Consider the following 21480-nt stretch of genomic DNA (forward strand, 5'->3'; position numbering starts at 1 on the left):
TCCAACTCTTTGATCCTCTGGCTAAAAATAGTCAACTATATGGTCATCTTCTAAATTAATCCTCCACGTGGTGTCTCTAATCCTAGTCTGGTGTTTGATTCGGAGTTATCATTGATAACCTTGGTTATCTGTCTAAGGTTATCGTTGATAACCTTGTTTGATTCAGGTTATGATTGATTCCCAAGTAATACAACATCACCGCCACATCAGCAAATGGGTTATAACCCGGTAATGTGATTACCTTGGTAGCCTAAGGTTTTCTACGATTCCTGAGATTAACGAAATTTTTCCATGATTACCCTCCGATTTTAAAACTAAGTCAATTAAAAAGTACTATGAAATTTAATTAAAATCAAATTATTTAATTCAATAAATTTTAATTTAAATATTTATAAATTAAAAATATTTTATTTAAATTTAAAAAATAAAATTAATGAATTATATTTATTAATTTAATAAATTATTTTAATAAATTAAAAAATATATTTTTTAAATTAAAAAAATAAAATTAACCAATTATATTTATTAATTTAATAAATTATTTTATTAAAATAATTATTTTTAATGAATTATTTTATTAAAATAAAATTATCATATTATCTTTATTAATTTAATAAATTATTTTATTAAAATAATCATTTTAATAAATTATTTTATTAAAAGAAATATAAATTTATTTTAAATTTAAAAATATAAAATTAAGGAATTATATTTATTAATTTAATGAATTATTTTATTAAATTAATTATTTTAATAAATTATTTTATTAATATATATATATAAATTTATTTTAAAATTTAAAAAATAAAATTAACAAATTATATTTATTATTTTAATGAATTTTTTTATTAAAATAATTATTTTTAATGAATTATTTTATTAAAATAAAATTAACAAATTATACTTATTAATTCCATGAATTATATTAAAATATAATTGAATGATGGGTAATATAGTAAATATAAAATTGGTTATGTCTTATTCCCTCCAAATAAATAAAGTAAACCAAACAACATTAGATTATGTTTTATGCCACATAACCTTGGTTATGTGATTACCTGGTAATCACATAACCAGGTAATCACATAACATCACATAACCTTGGTTATGTGATTACCTGATAATCACATAACCAAGGTCATATATCATAACTTGAACCAAACGCACCCTAAGAGTATAGAAGAGGATAAAGGGAAATTCCACTATAGTGAAGAGCAAATATAAGATACTGATTTAATACAAGTCATAGAAGATTGATTAGCAATTAAAGGGTGGCAACAGAAAATCCCACGAGCAGCAGCGCTGCAGATAATGGCTGTGGGGCACCTAGTGATGAGAAGGAATCATCGTGGATGTATTTGTTCATTTGTTTAATTACGCAGAAGGAGAAACCAACACATGAATCGAGAAACGACCTTCATTTGTTTGAAGGTTGAGATTAAAATACATATCTATGCTATTTAATCAAACATGATCATTATTGTGCCCTTAAATTAAAGAAAGAACGTAACTGATCCTGATCATAAGGCATAAAACGAAGAGAGAAATATGTACTGTTGGGCAGCAGATTGAACGTCTTCCTTCTTCATCTTGCCTCCAATTCCTAAAGCGAGATCCAAGGGCCCAGAGTTTGACATATTGCAGTCAACTTTCTCTGCGTTATACAAAAAAAAAAACAAACAAACAAACAAAAAAGGGACTAAGATGACCAAAGACCAAGGCAGAAACACCAGAGAAAGTTACTACTCGAGTTTGAGGATATGATCATTCAAGAGAAACATGTAACAGATTTTAAATGGGTCAGGAAAGATCAGAAAGTTCGAAAAAATACCAAAAAAAGAAGGCCGTAAGAGGAGAAAACAACAAAATCGGCCTTGGCATCAGTGACGACGAACTTGAGGAGTGAGGACGACAAATGAACAGAATGTAACAGAAAAGAAAGGACCCTGATTCCGATCGATGAAAATAAGCAAAAAATACCGACGAAAGGGATCCGAGAAAGCGGCTCACCTCTGACGAACTGAGCTGTGGCGAAGAGGCGGGCCGAGACGAGATTGGCTGCACAGGCGTGGTAATATTATATAGGAAGCGACATGTACTGAAATTTCTAAAATATCTAGTATATCCATATTTTTTATTTATATTATTAATGACATTGGCATATAGAGTAACTATAACCTATTTAATTTTATATCAATAAAATTAATAGATTAGATGATTTATAAAGATATATCACCAGGTAAATCCAGCATATTGCGTTATGTTTGAAAGAAAATTCTTGCAAATACGTCGTAGTTGGGGATATTTGTGGGTCCCGGTCACAACCTGGACCAAAGTTGCACCATTGCCCCAGGGACTATAGTTGTATATCATATACATATTACATGTAGCACATGTTGAATTTAATCTCTTAAGGTAGACTTAATTGTAATTTATATACGTAGATATGAATCGAACCTATTTAAATAATCTAACTAACATTTATTGGATTTCGAATTATCGGATGTTGATTAAATATATCGAACCCATTAGCATGATCCGTTATTATCTATAGGCTGATAACGAATTAGGTTTGGTGCCTGAGGGTTTAGGGTCAACTGACATCTTGCATTCATTTTCCATTGATGAAGATTTTATGACATCATCATCCTAATTTTTTTTGGAAGACCACGCTCTCTTCCGCTATATCTTCTTCCTCCACAGGGATCGAGTAGTTGACGTTGTAAAACAAAAACAATGCTCTCTAATCAGGTTCCTTGTCGTTATTTATGTATTTTAATATGTTGTGCTATGTTACTTGTTAAAACTAGATCTATATTCTTGTATACCCAGTTATCTGAGTTCTTATTTAGTTTATAAAACTGATGCAAATTAGGATTTACGAGTTCTTTCAATTGGTATATATCAGAGCCAGGATCACATCTTAACAGTGATATCGGAGCATGGTCTATGTGGAGTTATATGGGAACCCTCAGAGAAAAATAAAAGAATGATTGAGGGCTCCTAATAAGAGGTCTGTTGGGACCATTAGAGGGGCAGGTCTGTTGGGACTCTGATCAGTAAAGGGTTCGTTTGGACTGTCAGGGGCTCCCATTAGTCATTTGTTTGAGGGATAGAAAAAGATCAGTAGTATGAGGTCTTTTGTTAAAACCCAAAAATAAAATTACGAGGGCTTAAGTTAAAGTGGACAATATCATATCATTGTGGAGATATATATGAATTCCATTTGACTTAACAGTGGTATCAGAGCATGATCTATGTGGAACAATGTGGGAACCCTCAGAAAAAAATAAAAGATAATGATTGGGAGCTCCTAGCAGGGGGTCCGAGGGTTCGTTGGGACCGTTAAGAGGAGCTCCGAGTAGTCCTTTGTTTGAGGGGTAGATTGTTGGGATCGATACAATCAAAGTATCACATTAAAAATACATGAGAAAAATTTTGAGATTATAAGATGGAAAATATCTTATTGATATAAAACCTTTTAGATTAAGTCCAAAAATAAAATCACCAGAACTAAAGCCGACATATTCTCATTAAATTATTCTCTATATAACATCAAAATATCCATTTTATTAATCTATATCGCCCATTTATATTAATGGAATAGTACTTTAATAAAATTTATAAAAGATATTTTAATATTAACTATATGTTATTGTTAGGGCATATTTTAAAATTTTTAATAGACAAATGAGTAATAGAACACGCTATTAATAGATAGATTAAGACAAGTGATCAGAAATGAAAATGACCTCACCAATAAATCATTATAATGAAAGGGTCATAATCAGTAGGAAGCGAGCTACGTAGCTACTTTGAGTACTCTTCTATTTTAATTATCTAATCCTTGGTTAAATAAAGGAGTTTCATGTTAATATCGTGCTATCTGCATCCTCATAAATGTTCACCTAATTAGATAAAGCACACTATAAGTGGCAACACCTCATATGACTAGATCTAGCCATATTTCAGATATTTCAATTCACATATATTTTTATTAGAGAAGTAATCTATTAATAACCTCAATTGAAGACTTGAGTTACAAATCGATACTAATTACATAACCTACTGAACAAGTCTCATATCCTAAATGTTTCAAAATTATATTTTTTTAATATTACTATTCTTTTTTTTTTCATTTGCATTTCTTCTTAGCCCAATACTGATTTGACCATCGAAGAGGTTATATCTGTTGGGTTGCAAGGGTGCAAACATAGTCCCACATCTAAAGTACATGAAAAAGATCATGGGGTTAAAAAGATGGAAAGTATCACCATTGGTATGAGGCATTTTGGGAAGAGCCCAAAAACAAAGTCATGAGGGCTTAGGCCCAAAGTGGACAATATCATATCATGGTGGAGGTATTTTGATTCCATCGGTTCTAACAAGTGGTATCAGAGCGAGACTATTCTTCACCAGACTAATCATCGGATGAGCCATGATCCAGATTTAACCATGTGGTTTGAACCTTAAACAAAGGAAGTGGGTGCTCTCGCATCTGAATCAAGAGGACCAGACACCAGGTGAGAAGTCCTAGTAGGTCGGGTGGACCGAGGGGTAAAAAGTCCTAATTGTGACTAGGTGAGAAGTCCTAGTAGGTCGGGTGGACCGAGGGGCAAAAAATCCTAATTGCGACTAGGTGGGAAGTCCTAGTAGGTCGGGTGGATCGAGGGGCAAAAGTCCTAGCTGCGGCTAGGTGGGGAAGTCCTAGTAGGTCGGGTGGACTGAGGGGCAAAAAGTCCTAGTGGGTCGAGGATTCAGACATCAAAAACGACATTGAGGGGGGTCTGTGGTCCTTTGTTTGAGGGAGAGATTGTTGGATTGCAAGGGTTGTCTGTGGTCCTTTGTTTGAGGGAGGGATTGTTGGGTTGCAAGGGTGCAAACATAGTATCACATCTAAAGTACATGGAAAAGATCATGGGGTTAAAAGGATGGAAAGTATTTCTATTGGTATGAAACCTTTTGGAGAGAGCCAAGAACAAAGTCATAAGGGCTTAGGTCCAAAGTGGACAATATCATATCATTGTGGAGATATTTTGATTCCATCGGTACTAACAATATCGACGCCCACTAACGCGTGCTGACGTGTGGGCACAAAAATCGTTCGAGGGTCATAATATTTTAAAATCTATTGATCAACTCGATTGATTAACATCAGTCGAGTGGAGTAGTTGACTATTATATCAATCGAGTGAGAAACTCTACTGATGGTACTATTGCAATGAATAAAAAGTTTTAAACTCGACTATGACATTCGATTGATGTGTCATCAATCGATTAATAAACAATAACAGTCGACTAGTCAAAATTGAGTTGGAAAGAGTTCTTCTATAAGTGCGATGTCGATGGATTCTAACAGTAAATTAATAGGAGTCAATCAACCGCGATCTAAAAGTTATAAATGAATTATTTCATGGAAGATTTGCAGTAGGTTCTTAGGGATTTTAGATAAGTGTGTTGCTAATTTTTAGACCTCAGGGTGCAATCTAAGAGTTACAAAAAGTGATCAAAAGAAAGTTTCAGGTGTAAATTGTTCATTTCCGTTTCTTTTAATGCATTTGCATACTTTTTTGCTTTGTATTTGTTTATAAAGAATAGGTTTGTAAAAGATTTTTATATATTCGAAAGATCTCCAACAAAGAGATAGATAGGAGAGTATCACTAAGACTACTTGGGTAGTCGAGTGGGGACGAGGGTACCCCTTTCAATTTTTTTTAAAAAATTAATCTTATATATTATAGTTTTTAAAAAATACTAATTAAAATTAAAATATATTTAATTTATATTTATTTATTTTTCTGTTTCTTTCTTTAAATAGTCTTAAATTCTCACAGTCACTTTAATCGATTGATTCATCAGTACTATTCGTCATCGAAAAGTTAAAATTGACCACATATTTAGAAAGCACTCACCAAGAGATATCCATTGATATCACTTTTGTGAGAAAAATATCACGAGATCCTCTTCTCTCTTTGGAGCTATGCCATGCATTTTTTGTCATCGTCGTTATAGCCATCAAGTTGGGTTAGGTCCGTCGGGTTGGCCCGCCCGACCAAGTAATTTAGACAGATTTGATTGAAATTTTATCAAACCATTTTAAGATGGGTTCAGATAGGTTGGCCCACCTAGGCTCGTGACCCATATGGGTTGGCCCGCGGCGAGCTTGAGTTGGCCCGCGAGTTGAGAAAGTTTATTTATTTATTTTAAAATTTAAAATTAAAGTAAAAAACTCAATGAATTAATAGGTTTGATCCATTTAAATTATAATTTAAATTTAAAAATTATAATTCAAACTTAAAAATTCAACTTAGTCAAATTATAATTCCAACTTAAAATTTTTAATATTTTTAATATTTTTTAAACAGGCTCGTTGGTATTTGGCCCGCCTAACCCACGTCGACTTCAGCTAACGAGTGAATCTCAACTATAGTTGGGTTGGAACAACATTAATGTCTCATCTCGCTCGAGGGTATTTTCTAGCAGATTATTACCAGTATAGTTGCGTGAATGCCTAAAATATAGTAAATTGGTCGCCCTTACTATAATTTATTTATATTTATTTTAGGCCATATATTTCGGCCCCTTACCCCCCCTTGCCCCGCCAAATGATGGGCCCGCCATGAGTTGGTCCGCCCGCCATGGGTTGGCCTATTTGACAGCTCTAATCGTCGTGGGTGCTTCTGGCTGAAAATTATGATTTGAGGAAGTTTAGATTCGATTTCAGTATCTAGAGTGTGATTTTGGAGACTGTGATTTGTGACGAGTGGAAGTAGCATGCCAAGGTTCTATTTTTGAACATTTAAGGTCAAAAATTTTGAGTTTTGGTTAATTATTTGATTTGTGTTATGTTATATCAAGTTTCTCAATTTACCTCCTCATAGATGGTCATGAGACCGACCGTGTGGGGTTGCTGGGATGGTGGATTCCACCCTTTTTTGGAAGAAATTAAAATTTTTGATTTTAAATTTATTTTAAATTTTAAAAAATTTAAATTATTTTTGAATTTTTAGAGTAAGAAAATTTGATTTTAGAAGTGTTGATATATTATAATTGTGAAATATAATTTTTAAAAATTATTATGTAAGTAGTAAAGTAAAATATAAAATTTTAAATTTTAAAGAAATTTAGTTTCAATTCGCCTCTTTGATTGTAAATCTTAGCTATGTCATTGATTAGGAATTGAGAATTTTGAATGACGTGAAATTCAAAGGTTGTACTTTGTTTTAATTTATATATTTGTTTTTTTTACGTGTTTAATTCTTTATAGATAAATACAATGAAAAATAATCATAAATCACTATTCATCTCCACTAGCGACGTCAACTATCCTAACAAAAATGATGCAACTACATCAATTTCAGAGTAATAAAGGATTCAATTTAATAATGGAATGAGGCAATGCATGATAAACCCACAACGATCAACTAATCAATTATTAATGGAGTAGATAACATCATCAATCATTAATGATAGATCGTACTATTAAATCTCTATTGCTGTCTTTTCCCTATTTATCCTAGTAGTCGATGGAAAATTTTCATAGAGTCGAACCGATCACTCTTAGAGATAGTCAATGAGACTAATTAAGATTTATCATTTTTTTTTCTATTGTTGTCATCTCCCTTGCTTGGCGTGGGTGGTATGAGGCCTTTTGGGGAAAGTCCAAGAACAAAGTCATGAGGGCTTAGGCCCAAAGTGGACAATATCATATCATTGTGGAGATATTTTGATTCCATCGGTACTAACAAGTGGTATCAAAGCGAGATCGCTCTTCACCGGACTAACTACCGGATGAGCTATGATCTAGATCTAACCATGTGGTTCGAACCTTAAACAAAGGAAGTGGGTGCTCCCGTGTCTGAATCAAGAGGACCAGACACAAGGTGAGAAGTCCTAGTAGGTTGGGTGGACCGAGAGGCAAAAAGTCCTAATTGCGACTAGGTGGGAAGTCCTAGTAGGTCGGGTGGACCGAGGGGCAAAAAGTCCTAGCTGCGGCTAGGTGGGAAGTCCTAGTAGGCCGGGTGGATCGAGGGGTAAAAAGTCCTGGTGGGTCAAAGATTCAGACATCAAAAACGACGTTGAGGGGAGCCTGTGGTCCTTTGTTTGAGGGGTGATTGTTGGGTTACAAGGGTGCAAATATAATCCTACATCTAAAGTACATGGAAAAGATCATGGGGTTAAAAGGATGGAAAGTATCTCCATTGAAATGAGACTTTTTGGGGAGAGCCCAAGAACAAAACCATGAGGGCTTAAGCCCAAAGTAGACAATATCATACCATTGTAGAGATATTTTGATTCCATTGGTACTAACAAGCATGAGTTACTTTTTTATAGCAGTTGATCTCTAAAATATTAGCAACTGTTTTGAGAAATATTTAGGTTTTGTTCCAGAAAGATTAGGTCTGCTCAAATATATTCGATTCTATTGCTACGGAAGAATAAGTTCGGCCCTCCCCGATTTAAGCGGAGCAATCATGTCTTCAAAATAAGTATATATCTCATGCCGAAGGTTAACCCTGAACACAGGAAGCGCGCCCAGACCAAGTCATGAGATTGACACTTACGCAGAAGGCATGCTGAGACCAAGTCATGAGATTAGCACTTGATACAGAAGGCGAGCCGAGACCAAGTCATGAGGTCGGCGCTTAATGCAGAAGGCGTGACGAGACTAAGTCATGAGGTCGACGCTTGATGCAGAAGGTGTGCCGATATCAAGTCATGAGGTCGGCACTTGATGCGGAAGGCGCGCCGAAACCAAATCATAAGATCAGCGCTTGATGCGGAAGGTATGCTGAGACTAAGTTATGAGGTTGGCGCTTGATGTAGAAGACGTGCTAAAACCAAGTTATGAGGTTGTAAAGAATATAAGATCTCCACGATAATGAAGTATTGTTAGGATTAGAGTAAAAATTAGAAGTTTTAAATCACCTAAAATCTATGTATTATATTTGTATTTTAATTTATGTATTTGTAAATATTTATTTCTTTTGTAAATATATAAAAAGAACAATCAATGGATCTGGATGATGAATTTTATTTTTTTAAAAAAAAATATTTTAAAACAATCTGACATCAACAGTCACCGCATTAATTTCAAAATGACAAAGGCGACAAAGAAGATAACGCATGATTTGACCCACAACCAGACTAATTAATTGTGACAGGATTGTGACAGTAAGGGAAGTGACAACAAAAAGATGAAAGTCAAATCAACATTAATGCAAATCAAAGATCAGGAAAAGTCAAATCAACCAGTAATGATAGATGGTACGATGAAAAAGTTAGAAGGTAAAGTATCTCGATGCTTTCAGGTACTCATTCTTTTAGTTATCTTTCCCTATGGCTTTACCACTCGATCGGCTGATCGAAATTGAGTTATTTTTCAAAATTGAGCTATCTCTCTTGATTGTTTGAGCGAGATCGAATTATTTTTCTCAATTGTTCGATCAAGATCAAATTATCTTCTCTTATCATTCGATCAGGATCGAATTATCTTTCCTTATAACCTCCTAATCGAGACTCGACCGCCCACCAGGATCAAAATTTTGTCTGTCCGATCGAGCCATCGATATTTTCTAATCGTCCAATTGGAATCGAATTATCTCTCCCGACATCCCAGCCAAGATCGAGCTATCGATCTTTTCTAATCATCCGATTGGAATCGAATTATCTTTTCCTACCATCCAAATGGGATAAAGCTATATTTTCTAGCCTCTTAGTTAGGATCGAATTATTTCTCCCATCCTCTTCATCGAGATTGAGTTATCTTATTTACCTTTTCACAGATGGTCATAGGATCGATCATGTGTGTGAGACTACTAAGGTGGCAAATTTCATCTTTTACAAAAGAGATCGAGTTATCTTTCCCAATTGTCCAATTAAAATTGAATTATCTTTTTTGACCATTCAAACAGAATTGAATAAGAGTGTCCGTTCGAATGAATTGGATGGATTTGGATTGAATTGAAATAAAAGTATTATAAAAAAATTTCAATCCAAATCCAAATCAATTTCAAAACTATAAACTCGGATCAATCCGAATAATCCAACCAATCTGCCAATCCAATCTGATTTTACTATGCCTAGATTTCCTAACAAGGTGGAATTAAACGCACAGCCATTGTAGCGGCTTCTTCTCCGCCCATCCTGTTTACTGTATCAGCGATGATGCCATTTAAAATACATTATCGTTCATGAAATACATTCTTCGTTCTTCCAGTCACTGATTAGTCCTCAAATGAAAGATACAACAGTCTTCTTCTTTCTTTTGACATGTAGAGGAGTCGAGCGGTTTTATTCACGGCCATGACAGGTTTTGGCGTTGCCATTGTTGTTGTTGTTTGGTTGCACCTCTCCATCTACTTCAGCTTCAGCTTGAACCATGATGGCGACTTGCTGTTGGATGCCAAAGCAGGGCTGGAAAACCACTCCCACCCCAGCTTCAGCTTCAACTTGATTGATTTCGTTCAAAAAAATTTAAAACATTTTATTAAAGCAGTTATTTAGTTATTTACTCAATTTAGGTAGTACTTAAAAAACACATCCAACTTTCAAGGGTTACTAAAACCAAGGAATAAAATTTCGTCCCAAGCCGATCGAAAGAGACGAAATATTTTGTTCCACCCACCGACCTACACCGGCACAATCTGACACCAAGTCCAATCGTGGAGGGATCATGCGGAGGGATCGCGTGACATCAATGATCGAGCTGGAATGGTCGCTCGACCCCGGCAATGACGTCGGAGGGATCGCGAGACTCAGCGCCCGCTCCCAAAGTGGTTGCGCGACCCCATGACTGCGGCCGGAGTGATCGTGCGACCACGGTGCCCTCACTGAAGGGGTAGTGAGACCCCTCTGGCATGGCCGTGGGATAATAGGATCGCGCGATCTCGCACTCGTGCATGCAAAGGTCACGCAAAAAAAAAAATAGATTTTTTAAATTAAAACGCAAGTTTGATTAACTTAATTAAAACTTAATTAAATTCTAATAAAATTATCTAAATAATTATATATTTTATTTAAACTTTAATAATTATTTATTTCTTAATTATATTATTATTTTTTAATGTATCCAATCAATCCTTAACCTAAATAAATAATCAAATATATTTTTTAAAATTCTAACCAAATTATCCATTACAATATATATAAATTTATTTAAAATTTTAATAAAATTTTATATATTCCTAAAATCCTCTATAAGGATGTACTACGAAGACCTCCACAGGCTATTACAACCATACTTTTTTTAAAAAATTTTTTATTTAGTTTACTTTTTAAATATGTATTAAACAACTATTATTAATAGTTATAAAATATTAAAAATTATTTCAAAATTTTTAAATAATTTTAAAAATTAATAAATATTTTATAAAATAATTTAATTTTTAAAAATAATTTTAAAATTAAATATAAATTTAAAATAATCTAAAAGTTTAAAGGAAATATAATTCTTAAATATTTCAAATAAGTTTTTTAAAATTAAACATTTACAAATGCATTTTAAAAATAATTTAAGATTTTAAATAATTTTATAATTATTTTTAACCTTTCAAATAATTTTACAATTTTAAATTTAATTTTAAATTTTAAAAATTATTTTTTAAAAAATAATTTTTAGAAGAATTTAATAAACATTATCTTATGAAAAAATATTGAAATATAAATTCAATATTTCAACATATACAATATATTTAATAATCAAATATTAATAAAATTAATATATATTTATATTTAAAATTTTAAAAATATTAAAACTATATCGGCACCACACGATACTGAAATTGTATAGTTCCGATCCGAGACTAAAACTTTAACATGGGTCAAAATTTTAAATCTTTGACTAAGACTATAAAAAGTTTAGTACTGGAGAACGTAGTAACTTTCATTCTGATCCAACTCGATTGGGAGCTCAAGAACTGCATAGTTTTCGTCATCAATTCTAATTTTTTTTTTGCAATATGAACATCCTATCCAACACCCACAAGCATAAGGCTTCCATAACGAACTAAAAAGAACTTTTATAAAGCAGTGACTTTCAAACGCTAAAGCAGAAGGAAATTTTACACTAGATTTGCTACACGTTTCGAAGAGCTTAAATTATTCTGACTTCCATTGTTGATTAATTTACAACACATTTTCCAAACGCTAAAGGAGAATGAGAACTTCACTTAACAAAATACACCCTCAAGCAGAACCAGAAACTTGCTTAAGAAAATACATGCTTCATAGTTGTCTAATTTCTCAATGATCTGAAAGAGACTTCCTCACCAAAAAGAAGTACAATGGCGTGAATATCTCCATCCTGCAACAGTCGAACAAAAGAGAGTGGCAATGCGTAAGATTTAATAATTTGTCGCAAAGAAGAAGTGAAATGCATAACATAATAAGTAGTTTTGACTTTGACTGCTGGACGTCAAAATATATATTTTGCAGCATGATAAATTTTATTTACCTTCCTCCTGCCAGAAGCCCGTCAGCTGCCTTTTCAAGGAATGACGAAACTCTGGTGCTTCCTGCCGGGGCAATTCCGACAAATTCCAATGTCTTAACCTGCAAGGTAGGATGGCATTTACTTAAACAAAACACAGTTTGAAATGTAAGAAAACCTAGAAAATATACAATATTGTACCATAGTTCTCGTAATGAACCGACCAACAGCTGTCGAACGGAAGCTAGTTATGGAAAACCGACTTGTATCCAGAGGCAAATACCAAGGCACAGGAGAATCGGCTGCAAGATCCTTCTCCCATATAACCTAAAAGGGAACAACATTATGAGTGCAAACAGGGTTATACGGATATAAGAAAGAAGCCACATTTTTTATTTACCTCAAACCCTGCAAGCTTCAAAGCATCGAGACATTGTCTTGTAGTTCTAACATCAGGAAGTCCATTACCAAGCTCGATTTCAGCCTTGGCTTTTTTGTGGATTTCATTATTTGGATTGTAATGGTTAGTCATGCACCACTCGTATGCGGCAAAATACTGACCAGGCTTTAACACTCTGTAGATCTCCTTGTAGCAGCCAACCTTGTCAAATCAAATTGAAAACCATTCCTAAGTCATAAGAATTGAATGCCTGCAAAAATGAGAGAAATAGATAGAACTACATACCACATCCGGAGCATGGCAAGTTGCATCAATTGCATAGACTGCATCAAACGTGTCCTCAGAAAATGGCATTTTCATGAAGTCAGCCTGCACGTCACAAAAAACAATAAACAGAACATTCAACCCATAATTTTTTGTTCTGAAAGATATGCTTCCTGTGCAAAAATAGCCTTCTCAAATTCAATTTCCGTTAAGAGAAGTTTATAAGATAACAAAAATGTTCATCAGCGCTCCTCTAAGGACCATGATCAGAAATGCATATGGTGAGAAAAAAGGAAACAAAAATATATCTGAAATGCCAAAATGCATAACTAAAGGATAGCAAAAACCTTGACAAATTCGCATGATTTGGTTAATCCTGCTAAGCGGTTGAGCTCCTGTAGAATGATGGCATATTTGTTAGGAAAAGGCAAGCTATTAATCATGTGAATGCAAACCAAAAGACTTCTGCAAGCTTCATTAAGATGCATAAATTATGGGAAAACCATATCCACCTACCGTTCCTCTTGAGATCTGATACTCGTTGTTGTTTAACCCTGTAATGGATGTGTCAAAATTCACAGCATCGTGTCATTAAAGTTGCACCAAACAATGCATATGCTAACAATATCAACTCACGGTCACAATTCCATACAGATCACTATGCAAGTACACACCAATTATTTTGAGCTTTTAATTATAATTTGATTATAGCAATGAAGATAGTTAAGCCATAAATCTAATAATAATCTGAGTGTGCATTATAGGTGTAATAGTGGAAAGCCAACAAGCCTTTGCCTTCTATTATGATAGAAAGGAAGGGTTGGCCTTGAATCCAGCTAGAACATTAGGAAGATGTTTACATCTTTTCCTATGATTCACTCACTGCCCAGTTCATACCAAAATAACAAAATGAAATAGACTATGAATCGTCATCATTTCTAGTAATAATGCATTCAATGGATTTGTCAGTGAAAATCATTTTCAAGTAAACACATACCTGAATCTAGCAATCTCGCGTAGAGGCCCCCCAATTCCGCAGCCTACATCCAGGACCTAAATCACAAATGAATTCAATAATTGTGGCTATAAAGTTGTAAAACATCAGAAAATAGTCGATCAAATTCAAGAATTGCACAAAAAGACTAATACCTTCATCCCCGGTTTCAACCCCAATTGCAGCGCAAGGAAGTGCTCGTCCCTCTTAATGCTTTCACGCAGCGACTCTCCTTTCCATCTACATATATAAAACTTAAAAATCAGAATTTGAGAAAGCATTCTCCATTATCATCAGATATTATAGAGATTATTGTCAATAATAAATAGCTGATAGTACCTACCTAGTAGCAAAGTGAAATGATTCCCCCCAACCAAACTCATAGAAGCTAGTGGCAAGATCATAATACTTGTTTACCTGAGATGCATAAAAGAAAATACAAAACATCATTTGTCCAATAATATGTGATAAGAGTATTTATTGCAACTATAGAAGTTTGATTTTGGGAACACCAACAAATATATGACACTTGATGACCAGATAAATGAATACTAATTATAACAGTAATAGTCACATGGTTAACACCTGAAGTCTCAACCAAAGACCAAATTCATATCCAAAAACGAAATAATTTACCACCAGACACTCAACTTTCAAGTACTGTAACAAATTGTAAATGTAAATAATAAGGCAAATTAAATTTACTGATATATGAAACCTACCATATCAGAGCAGTTTGCTTTTCTGAATTCTTCTTCCCCTCCATGAGAGGCATGGTAATTTTCATACCTAATGCAGCAACCATCAGTCATTTATATCAATATATCAAGTGGATTTCGAGTTTTGGCCATATGGATATTAAAGAAATTGAATTCTACTGAGAAAAAATAGTCTAGTATAGCTGAAACAACATCCTGGGTGAACATGGAGCTAATCTAAAAGAAAAGGGGTTCTTTGTTTTGCATCAAAAGTCTGACCAGAGATTTGGATTGATTGTTGGGATACAATCAAATCAAAGTTCCATATTAGAAATACATGAAAAAGATCCTGGGGTTATAAAATGGAAAAATATCTCATTGGTATGAGCCCTTTTGGGTATGAGACTTTTTGGATAAAGTCCAAAAAACAAACCAAACCATGAGGACTTTTGGATAAAGTGGACAAAATCGTACCGTTATAGATATATATATATGGATCCCCAAGGGACTGATCTCTATTTATGGATCAAATAAGCATGTAGTGGCAAGAATCAAACTAAATAATTTACATTTAAATGCATTTACTGATCATGAGAGAGTGGATGCCGACAATGTTTGTATTATCTTGCTTGCTAAAATAAATTAATTCAATTTCAATATATCACACTTATTGGATCATCTAATTCCTCCAATAAATGCTAGAAGATGTATGGTCCACTCAAGATCCATATATCACATTTTGTTGGCATGGCCAGCACATTCTCCAGCAAAGATTCACCAGCCAGAGTGCTCATTTAGCAGTTGATTATCTCATTCCATCTTAATCATAAGACCACATGCGAGATGACTCATGTAACGACTCAAACTAGAGAACTACTGGCAATCAGACGATCCTAATCATAAGGCATAAAACGAAGAGAGAAATATATACTGTTGGACAGCAGATTGAACGTCTTCCTTCTTGATCTTGCCTCCAATTCCTAAAGCGAGATCCAAAGGCCCAGAGTTTGACATATTGCAGTCAACTTTCTCTGCGTTATACAAAAAAATCAAAAACAAAAATGGGACTAAGATGACCAAAGACCAAGGCAGAAACACCAGAGAAAGTTACAACTCGAGTTTGAGGATATGATCATTCAAGAGAAACATGTAACAGATTTTAAATGGGTCAGGAAAGATCAGAAAGTTTGAAAAAAATACCAAAAGAAGGCCGTAAGAGGAGAAAATAACAAAATCGGCCTTGGCATCAATGACGACGAGCTTGAGGAGTGAGGACTAATGTAACAGAAAAGAAAGGACCTGATATCGATTCCGATCGATGAAAACTAGGCAAAAAATACCGACGAAAGGGACCCTAGAGAAAGGCAGGGATCGAGAGGCAGGAGCAAGCGGCTCACCTCCGACGAACTGAGCTGTGGCGAAGAGGCTGGCCGAGACGAGATTGGCGGCAAAGGCGTGGTAATACTATATAGGAAGCGACGTGGGATCGCAAAGTATTATTAATTATCATTGTTCAGATTTTTTTTAAAAAAAAAAATTAAACAAACCATTATCATATTCTTCATCCAAAATATTCTTTTTTTTCTCGACTTGTCTAACTATTATAACATATTAAAGTAATTATTTTTTAATTCAACTTTATTAAAAATTTAAGTAATTTTGATTATGTTAAAAAAGAATTAAAACACCTTAAAATTATTATAATAGTTATATAGTTATAATTACAACTTACTAAATAGTAGCATTATAATAGTGTAACAGTTATTAAAAATATTTTTAATTATTTTAAAAAAATTTGATAAAATTTAAATAATTTTAATAAAATTATATAAAATTATTAAATGCATATTACTTTTTATCAAGTTGAATCTATTTATTTTAAAAAGTGATAGTCAATGCTTAATAGCTGTGATAATTATCTTGGAATAAAAATATTTTTATATTTTTATATAAAATAGAATGTCTTTTATAATACTAATAATTTGAGATATTTTTTAATTTTTGCACAATAAATAAAAAACAACATTGTATGTGGTATTCTACTTCTTAATTCGTACATATTACAATAACATTAGAATAAAAATATTTTTAAAATAAAAAATAAGAATTTTTAAAAGAGAGACATGGAAAATATACTAGAGTATTATTTTGACTTTTTAAAAGAACAACGTCCCTTTTAACAAAAATAATAATTAGAGATATTTTTTATTATTATCTAATAAATCCAAATATAAGACTTTGATCATGATTTATTATTATAGTTTAGTATAAAATATTTATAAGTATCAAAATTTTGTGGGTCATAGAACCAATTAAAAATTGACATATACTGATTACATTTCATATAATTTCTATATTATATATCTACATCTTAATATATGTTATTAATGACATTGATATTGTAATTATTGTTAGTTTGTCACAGACATATATACTAGCTATGACCTCTTTAGTCCTATACCAATGAAGTTAATAGATCAGATTATTTACAGAAGTATTTTGTTCACACATAGTTTGATATTAACTAAAGTTATAGACGTATATCATATACATATCACATATAACTCAAGTGAGAGATTTTTAGATTTAATCTCTTAAGGTGAGCTTAATTATAATTTGTATATGCAAATACGAATCGAACTCATTTAAATAATCTAACTAAGGTTTATCAGATTTTGGATCATCAGATGTGGATTAAATATGTAGAACCCCTTATCACGATCCATTATTATTTATAGGTTAATAATGGATCGGATTTCTATATATAGGGTTTGGTCCTGAGAGTTTAGGGTCAACTGACATCTTGCATTCATTTTCCATTGACGAAGGTTTTACGCACGTTCCCCTAATTTCCTTGGAAGACCATCCTCTTGCTTCTGCTACCTCTTCTTCCTCTACAGGGATCAAACAATTGACATTGCATGACAAGGACAATGACTCTCTAATCAGGTTTCTTATCGTTATTTATACATTTTATTCTGGTGTACCATGTTACTCGTTGAAACTAGATCTATGTTCTTGTATATCCAATTATTTGAGTTCATATTCAATTTATAAAACTTATGTGGATTAGGATTTACAAGTTATTTCAATTGGTATCAGAGCCAAGATCGAACTTTAACAGTGGTATCAGAGCATAGTCTATGTGGAGCTATATGGGGACCCTCAGAGAAAAATAAAGGAATGATTGGCGCTCCAAGTAAGTGAGTCTGTTGGGACCATTAATAAGGGTCCGTTGGGACCATTAGGGAGGCTCTCATTGGTCCTTTGTTTGAGGGGTTAAAAAGATATCTCAATAGTATAAGGCATTTTGGGTACAATCCAAAACTAAAATCATAAAGACTTAAACTTAAAGTGAACAATATTATACCATTATGAGATATATATAGATTCCATCTGAGTTAACAGTGGTATCAGAGCATGGTCTATGTGAAGCTATGTGGGGATCCTCAGGAAAAAACAAAGGACAATGGTTGGGGGCTCCTAGCAAGGGGTTCGGGGTCCGTTGGGATCGGACCATGAGGATAATAATAAGGAGCTCCTATCAAGGGTTTTGTTGGTATCCGGACCATGAGAATAATAGTAAGGGGGCTCCGATACCGTTGGGACCCAAACCATGAAATAATAATAGAGGGGCTCTCAGTAAAAGGTCCGTTAAGACCGTTAGAGGGAGTTAGCTCCCAGTGGTCCTTTATTTAAGAGGTAGATTTTTGGGATATAATTAAAGTTTTACATTGAAAATACACGAATTTTTTTTTTAAAATTATAAGATGGAAGATATCTCCATTAGTACGAGATCTTTTAGGTCAAGTCTAAAAATAAAATCATGATGATTAAGATTATATATAATATCATACTTAATAATATTAAAATTAAATCTCTTTGATATTCTCATTAAATTATTCTCTATCTAACATTAAAATATCCATTTTATTCATCTATATCGCCCATTCATATATTAATGGATTAGTATTTTAATAAAATTTTTAAAAAATATTTTAATATTAACTATATGTTATTGTTAGGGCATATTTTAAAATTTTTAATAGACAAATGAGTAATAAAACACAATTAATGATAGATTAATACAAGTGATCAGAAGAGAAAAGGACCCCACCAATAAATCATTATAATGAAAGGATCATAATCAGTAGGAAGCGAGCCACGTACCTACTTGTGAAACTCTTCTATTTTAATTATCTAATCCTTGGTTAAATAAAGGAGCTTCATGTGAATATAGTGCTTGCTACCTTCTACCTCATAAATGTTCACCTAAGTAGATAAAACACACTAAAGGAGCAACACCTCATATTACTAGATCTAGCCACATTTTAGATATTTCAACTCGCATATATTTTTATTAGAGAAGTAATCTATAAATAACCTCAATTGAAGACTTGAGTTACATATCGACACTAATTACATAGTCTACTAAAAATGTCTCATATCCTAAATGTTTTGTATTTTGGTTATATGCTATCATGTACATTAGATCCCATCATCAATTTGGAATAATATAAATGAGATCAATTGATCCATTTGTAAAGTGTCTAATTATGACACAGGCAAAAGACCCTCCATGAATAATAAAGTTGATTGATGGGAATTTGTATACTATAAAAATCCTTTTAGCTCAAATGCCTTTTGTTGTTTAGATTGTAATTTAACAATGTGTTTGATTGACGAATGGAGTAATGCATCTAGCTCATACGACCTATTTAATTTAGGATGATCGATCGTTTTTGAAAGCATTGCCCTATAAAAAGGACAGTAAAAGCCATTGTAAAAGGATTTTTTTAATAATATTCTTCTTCTTTTTTCATTTGCATCTCTTCTTAGTCTAGTACTGATTTAACCGTTGGAGGTGTCATGTCGACACCTGCTAACGTGTGCTGATATGTGGGCACAAAAGTCGTTCGAGGATCATAATGTCTAAAAATCTATTGATCAACTCGATTGATCACCATCAATCGAGTGAAAGATTCTACTGATGAAACTATTGCAATGAATAAAAAATTTTAAACTCGGTTATGACACTTGATTGATGTGTCAGCAATCAATTAATGAACAATAATAGTGGACTATTCAAAGCTGAGTTAGAAAAAGTCGTTCTATATAAGTGTGACGTTCGAATTCAATAGAGCAATCGACTGATGAGTTCTAGTAGTAAACTATTATGACAAAATCAATCCCGACCTGAAAATTATAAAAGAATTATTTTATGAAAGATTTGCAGTAGGTTCTTAGGGATTTTAGAGAAGAGTGTTGTTGCATTTTCAAACCTCAAGAGGTAATCTAAGAGCTGCAAGCAACAATTAAAGTAAAGTTTCGTGGTATAAATTATTCATTTCTATTTCTTTTTAACATTATTTGTATACTTTTTTTTTGATTTGTATTTGTTTATAAAGAATAGATTTGTAAAAGATTTTTATATCTTCCAAAGATCTCTAACAAGGAGAAAGATATTAAAGTGTCGCTAGGACTACTGGCATAAATCATTATTCATATCTACGTGCGATATCAACTGTCCTAACAAAAATAACTGTGCGACCACTTTAATTTCAGAGTAACAAAGGATTCAATTTAAGAATGGGATGGGTCAATGCATGATTTAACCCCCAACCATCAACTAATCAATTATTAATGGAGTAGATAAAACCAAATCAATCATTAATGATAGATGGTACTACTCAAATCTCTACTGTTGTCCCTTGACCTCCCTTGCTCGGCGTGGGTGCCCTTGTGAAAGTTGTTTGTTCAATTAGGCTAGACTTTCTATGAGGTCCGGTAGATAGCTGCCTCAAGGTCCGATCTAGGAAGGAGTTTCAAATTATAACTTATATTGTTAATAGGCAGAAGATCTAAAATTTATATGGATTTAAGAAAGGTATAAAAATATATATATATATTTACACATAGATTCACAATCCAAAATATATATTTCGCTTCAGATCCTATCGAACATAGATCCGGCTCTGTGTTCAACCACAACAGTCATCAGCCTTCTCTGGGGTCCAATATGCATGCATGTTGTCTTCCTCTGTATCATAGGAGCTTGAAAAGAGTTTGTTGTCGTCCCTGGGACAATGGTGCAATGGTAGACATCCGGATTGTGACCCAGGACTCGCGGTTCGATCCCCAGCTACGACGTATTTGTAAGAATTTTCTTTCAAATGGGGAACGCAATCAAAGGATGCTGGGCATCCGGATTGACCGTCGTATGCGCTTCCCGATTTACCCTGATGGTCGATGGGAAACTTCTGTGGGACCGGACCGATCACCCCAGGGATTGAGTCTATGAGATTTACTGAGATTTATCATTTTTTTTTAAGAGTTTATTGTCATCGTGGCCATTCTTTTGGGCACTGTTGGAACCAAATTCAAATAGGAGGGAAAAAAAAAATCAAAAAGTCAATTATTCCTTCTGATTAAAGATAACTTCGTAATTAGCATCAAACTATCTAGTTATCTTTTTAGATGGTCAATCAGAATTTAGTTATCTTTTTTAACCTCTCGGCTAGACCCGTTCATGGTTCAGAACCGACGGTTCGATGATTCGAAATCGCCGGTTCGATGATTTATGGCAGGTCGATCCTTAACTTTAACCGTTTAAGACGGTTACGGTTCACGGTTTGGAACTACCGGTTCACGATTCGCGACGGTTCGAGATTATTATATTAAAAATTTTAAAATT

At 33.4% G+C, this 21480-nt stretch overlaps 2 protein-coding genes across 3 annotated transcripts in view; both read right to left on the minus strand.

Moving 5' to 3' along the window:
• Window positions 1-21480, minus strand: part of LOC141822777 (cycloartenol-C-24-methyltransferase 1-like) — a 38779-nt gene that overhangs the window by 4065 nt on the left and 13234 nt on the right. Inside the window, exons 1-2 of one of the 2 annotated variants that reach the window (XM_074710105.1) lie at window positions 2011-2035; window positions 1555-1654 (exon numbers count right to left, since the gene is read on the minus strand). The exons of the other annotated variant lie outside the window; for it this stretch is intronic. Of the exons in view, the coding sequence (XP_074566206.1) occupies window positions 1555-1637 (83 nt within the window). The 5' untranslated portion in view covers window positions 1638-1654; window positions 2011-2035. Of the gene's footprint in view, window positions 1-1554; window positions 1655-2010; window positions 2036-21480 lie in introns of those variants that run through there. 2 annotated transcript variants of the gene reach the window in all.
• Window positions 11996-16238, minus strand: LOC141822781 (cycloartenol-C-24-methyltransferase 1-like). The gene is made up of 13 exons (XM_074710109.1): window positions 16184-16238; window positions 15718-15817; window positions 14811-14877; window positions 14432-14505; window positions 14244-14328; window positions 14092-14147; window positions 13611-13665; window positions 13442-13489; window positions 13116-13199; window positions 12831-13031; window positions 12632-12757; window positions 12455-12552; window positions 11996-12304 (listed from the first exon to the last, which is right to left on the minus strand). The coding sequence occupies exons 2-13, from the start codon at window positions 15798-15800 to the stop codon at window positions 12244-12246; spliced, it is 1038 nt and encodes a 345-aa protein (XP_074566210.1). The 5' UTR covers window positions 15801-15817; window positions 16184-16238; the 3' UTR covers window positions 11996-12243.

This window comes from Curcuma longa, chromosome 3 (genome assembly GCF_044706935.1).
Source record: "Curcuma longa cultivar G26 ecotype Majalengka, Jawa Barat chromosome 3, ITB_CL_G26_1.1, whole genome shotgun sequence".
NCBI classification, from domain to species: Eukaryota; Viridiplantae; Streptophyta; class Magnoliopsida; order Zingiberales; family Zingiberaceae; genus Curcuma; species Curcuma longa.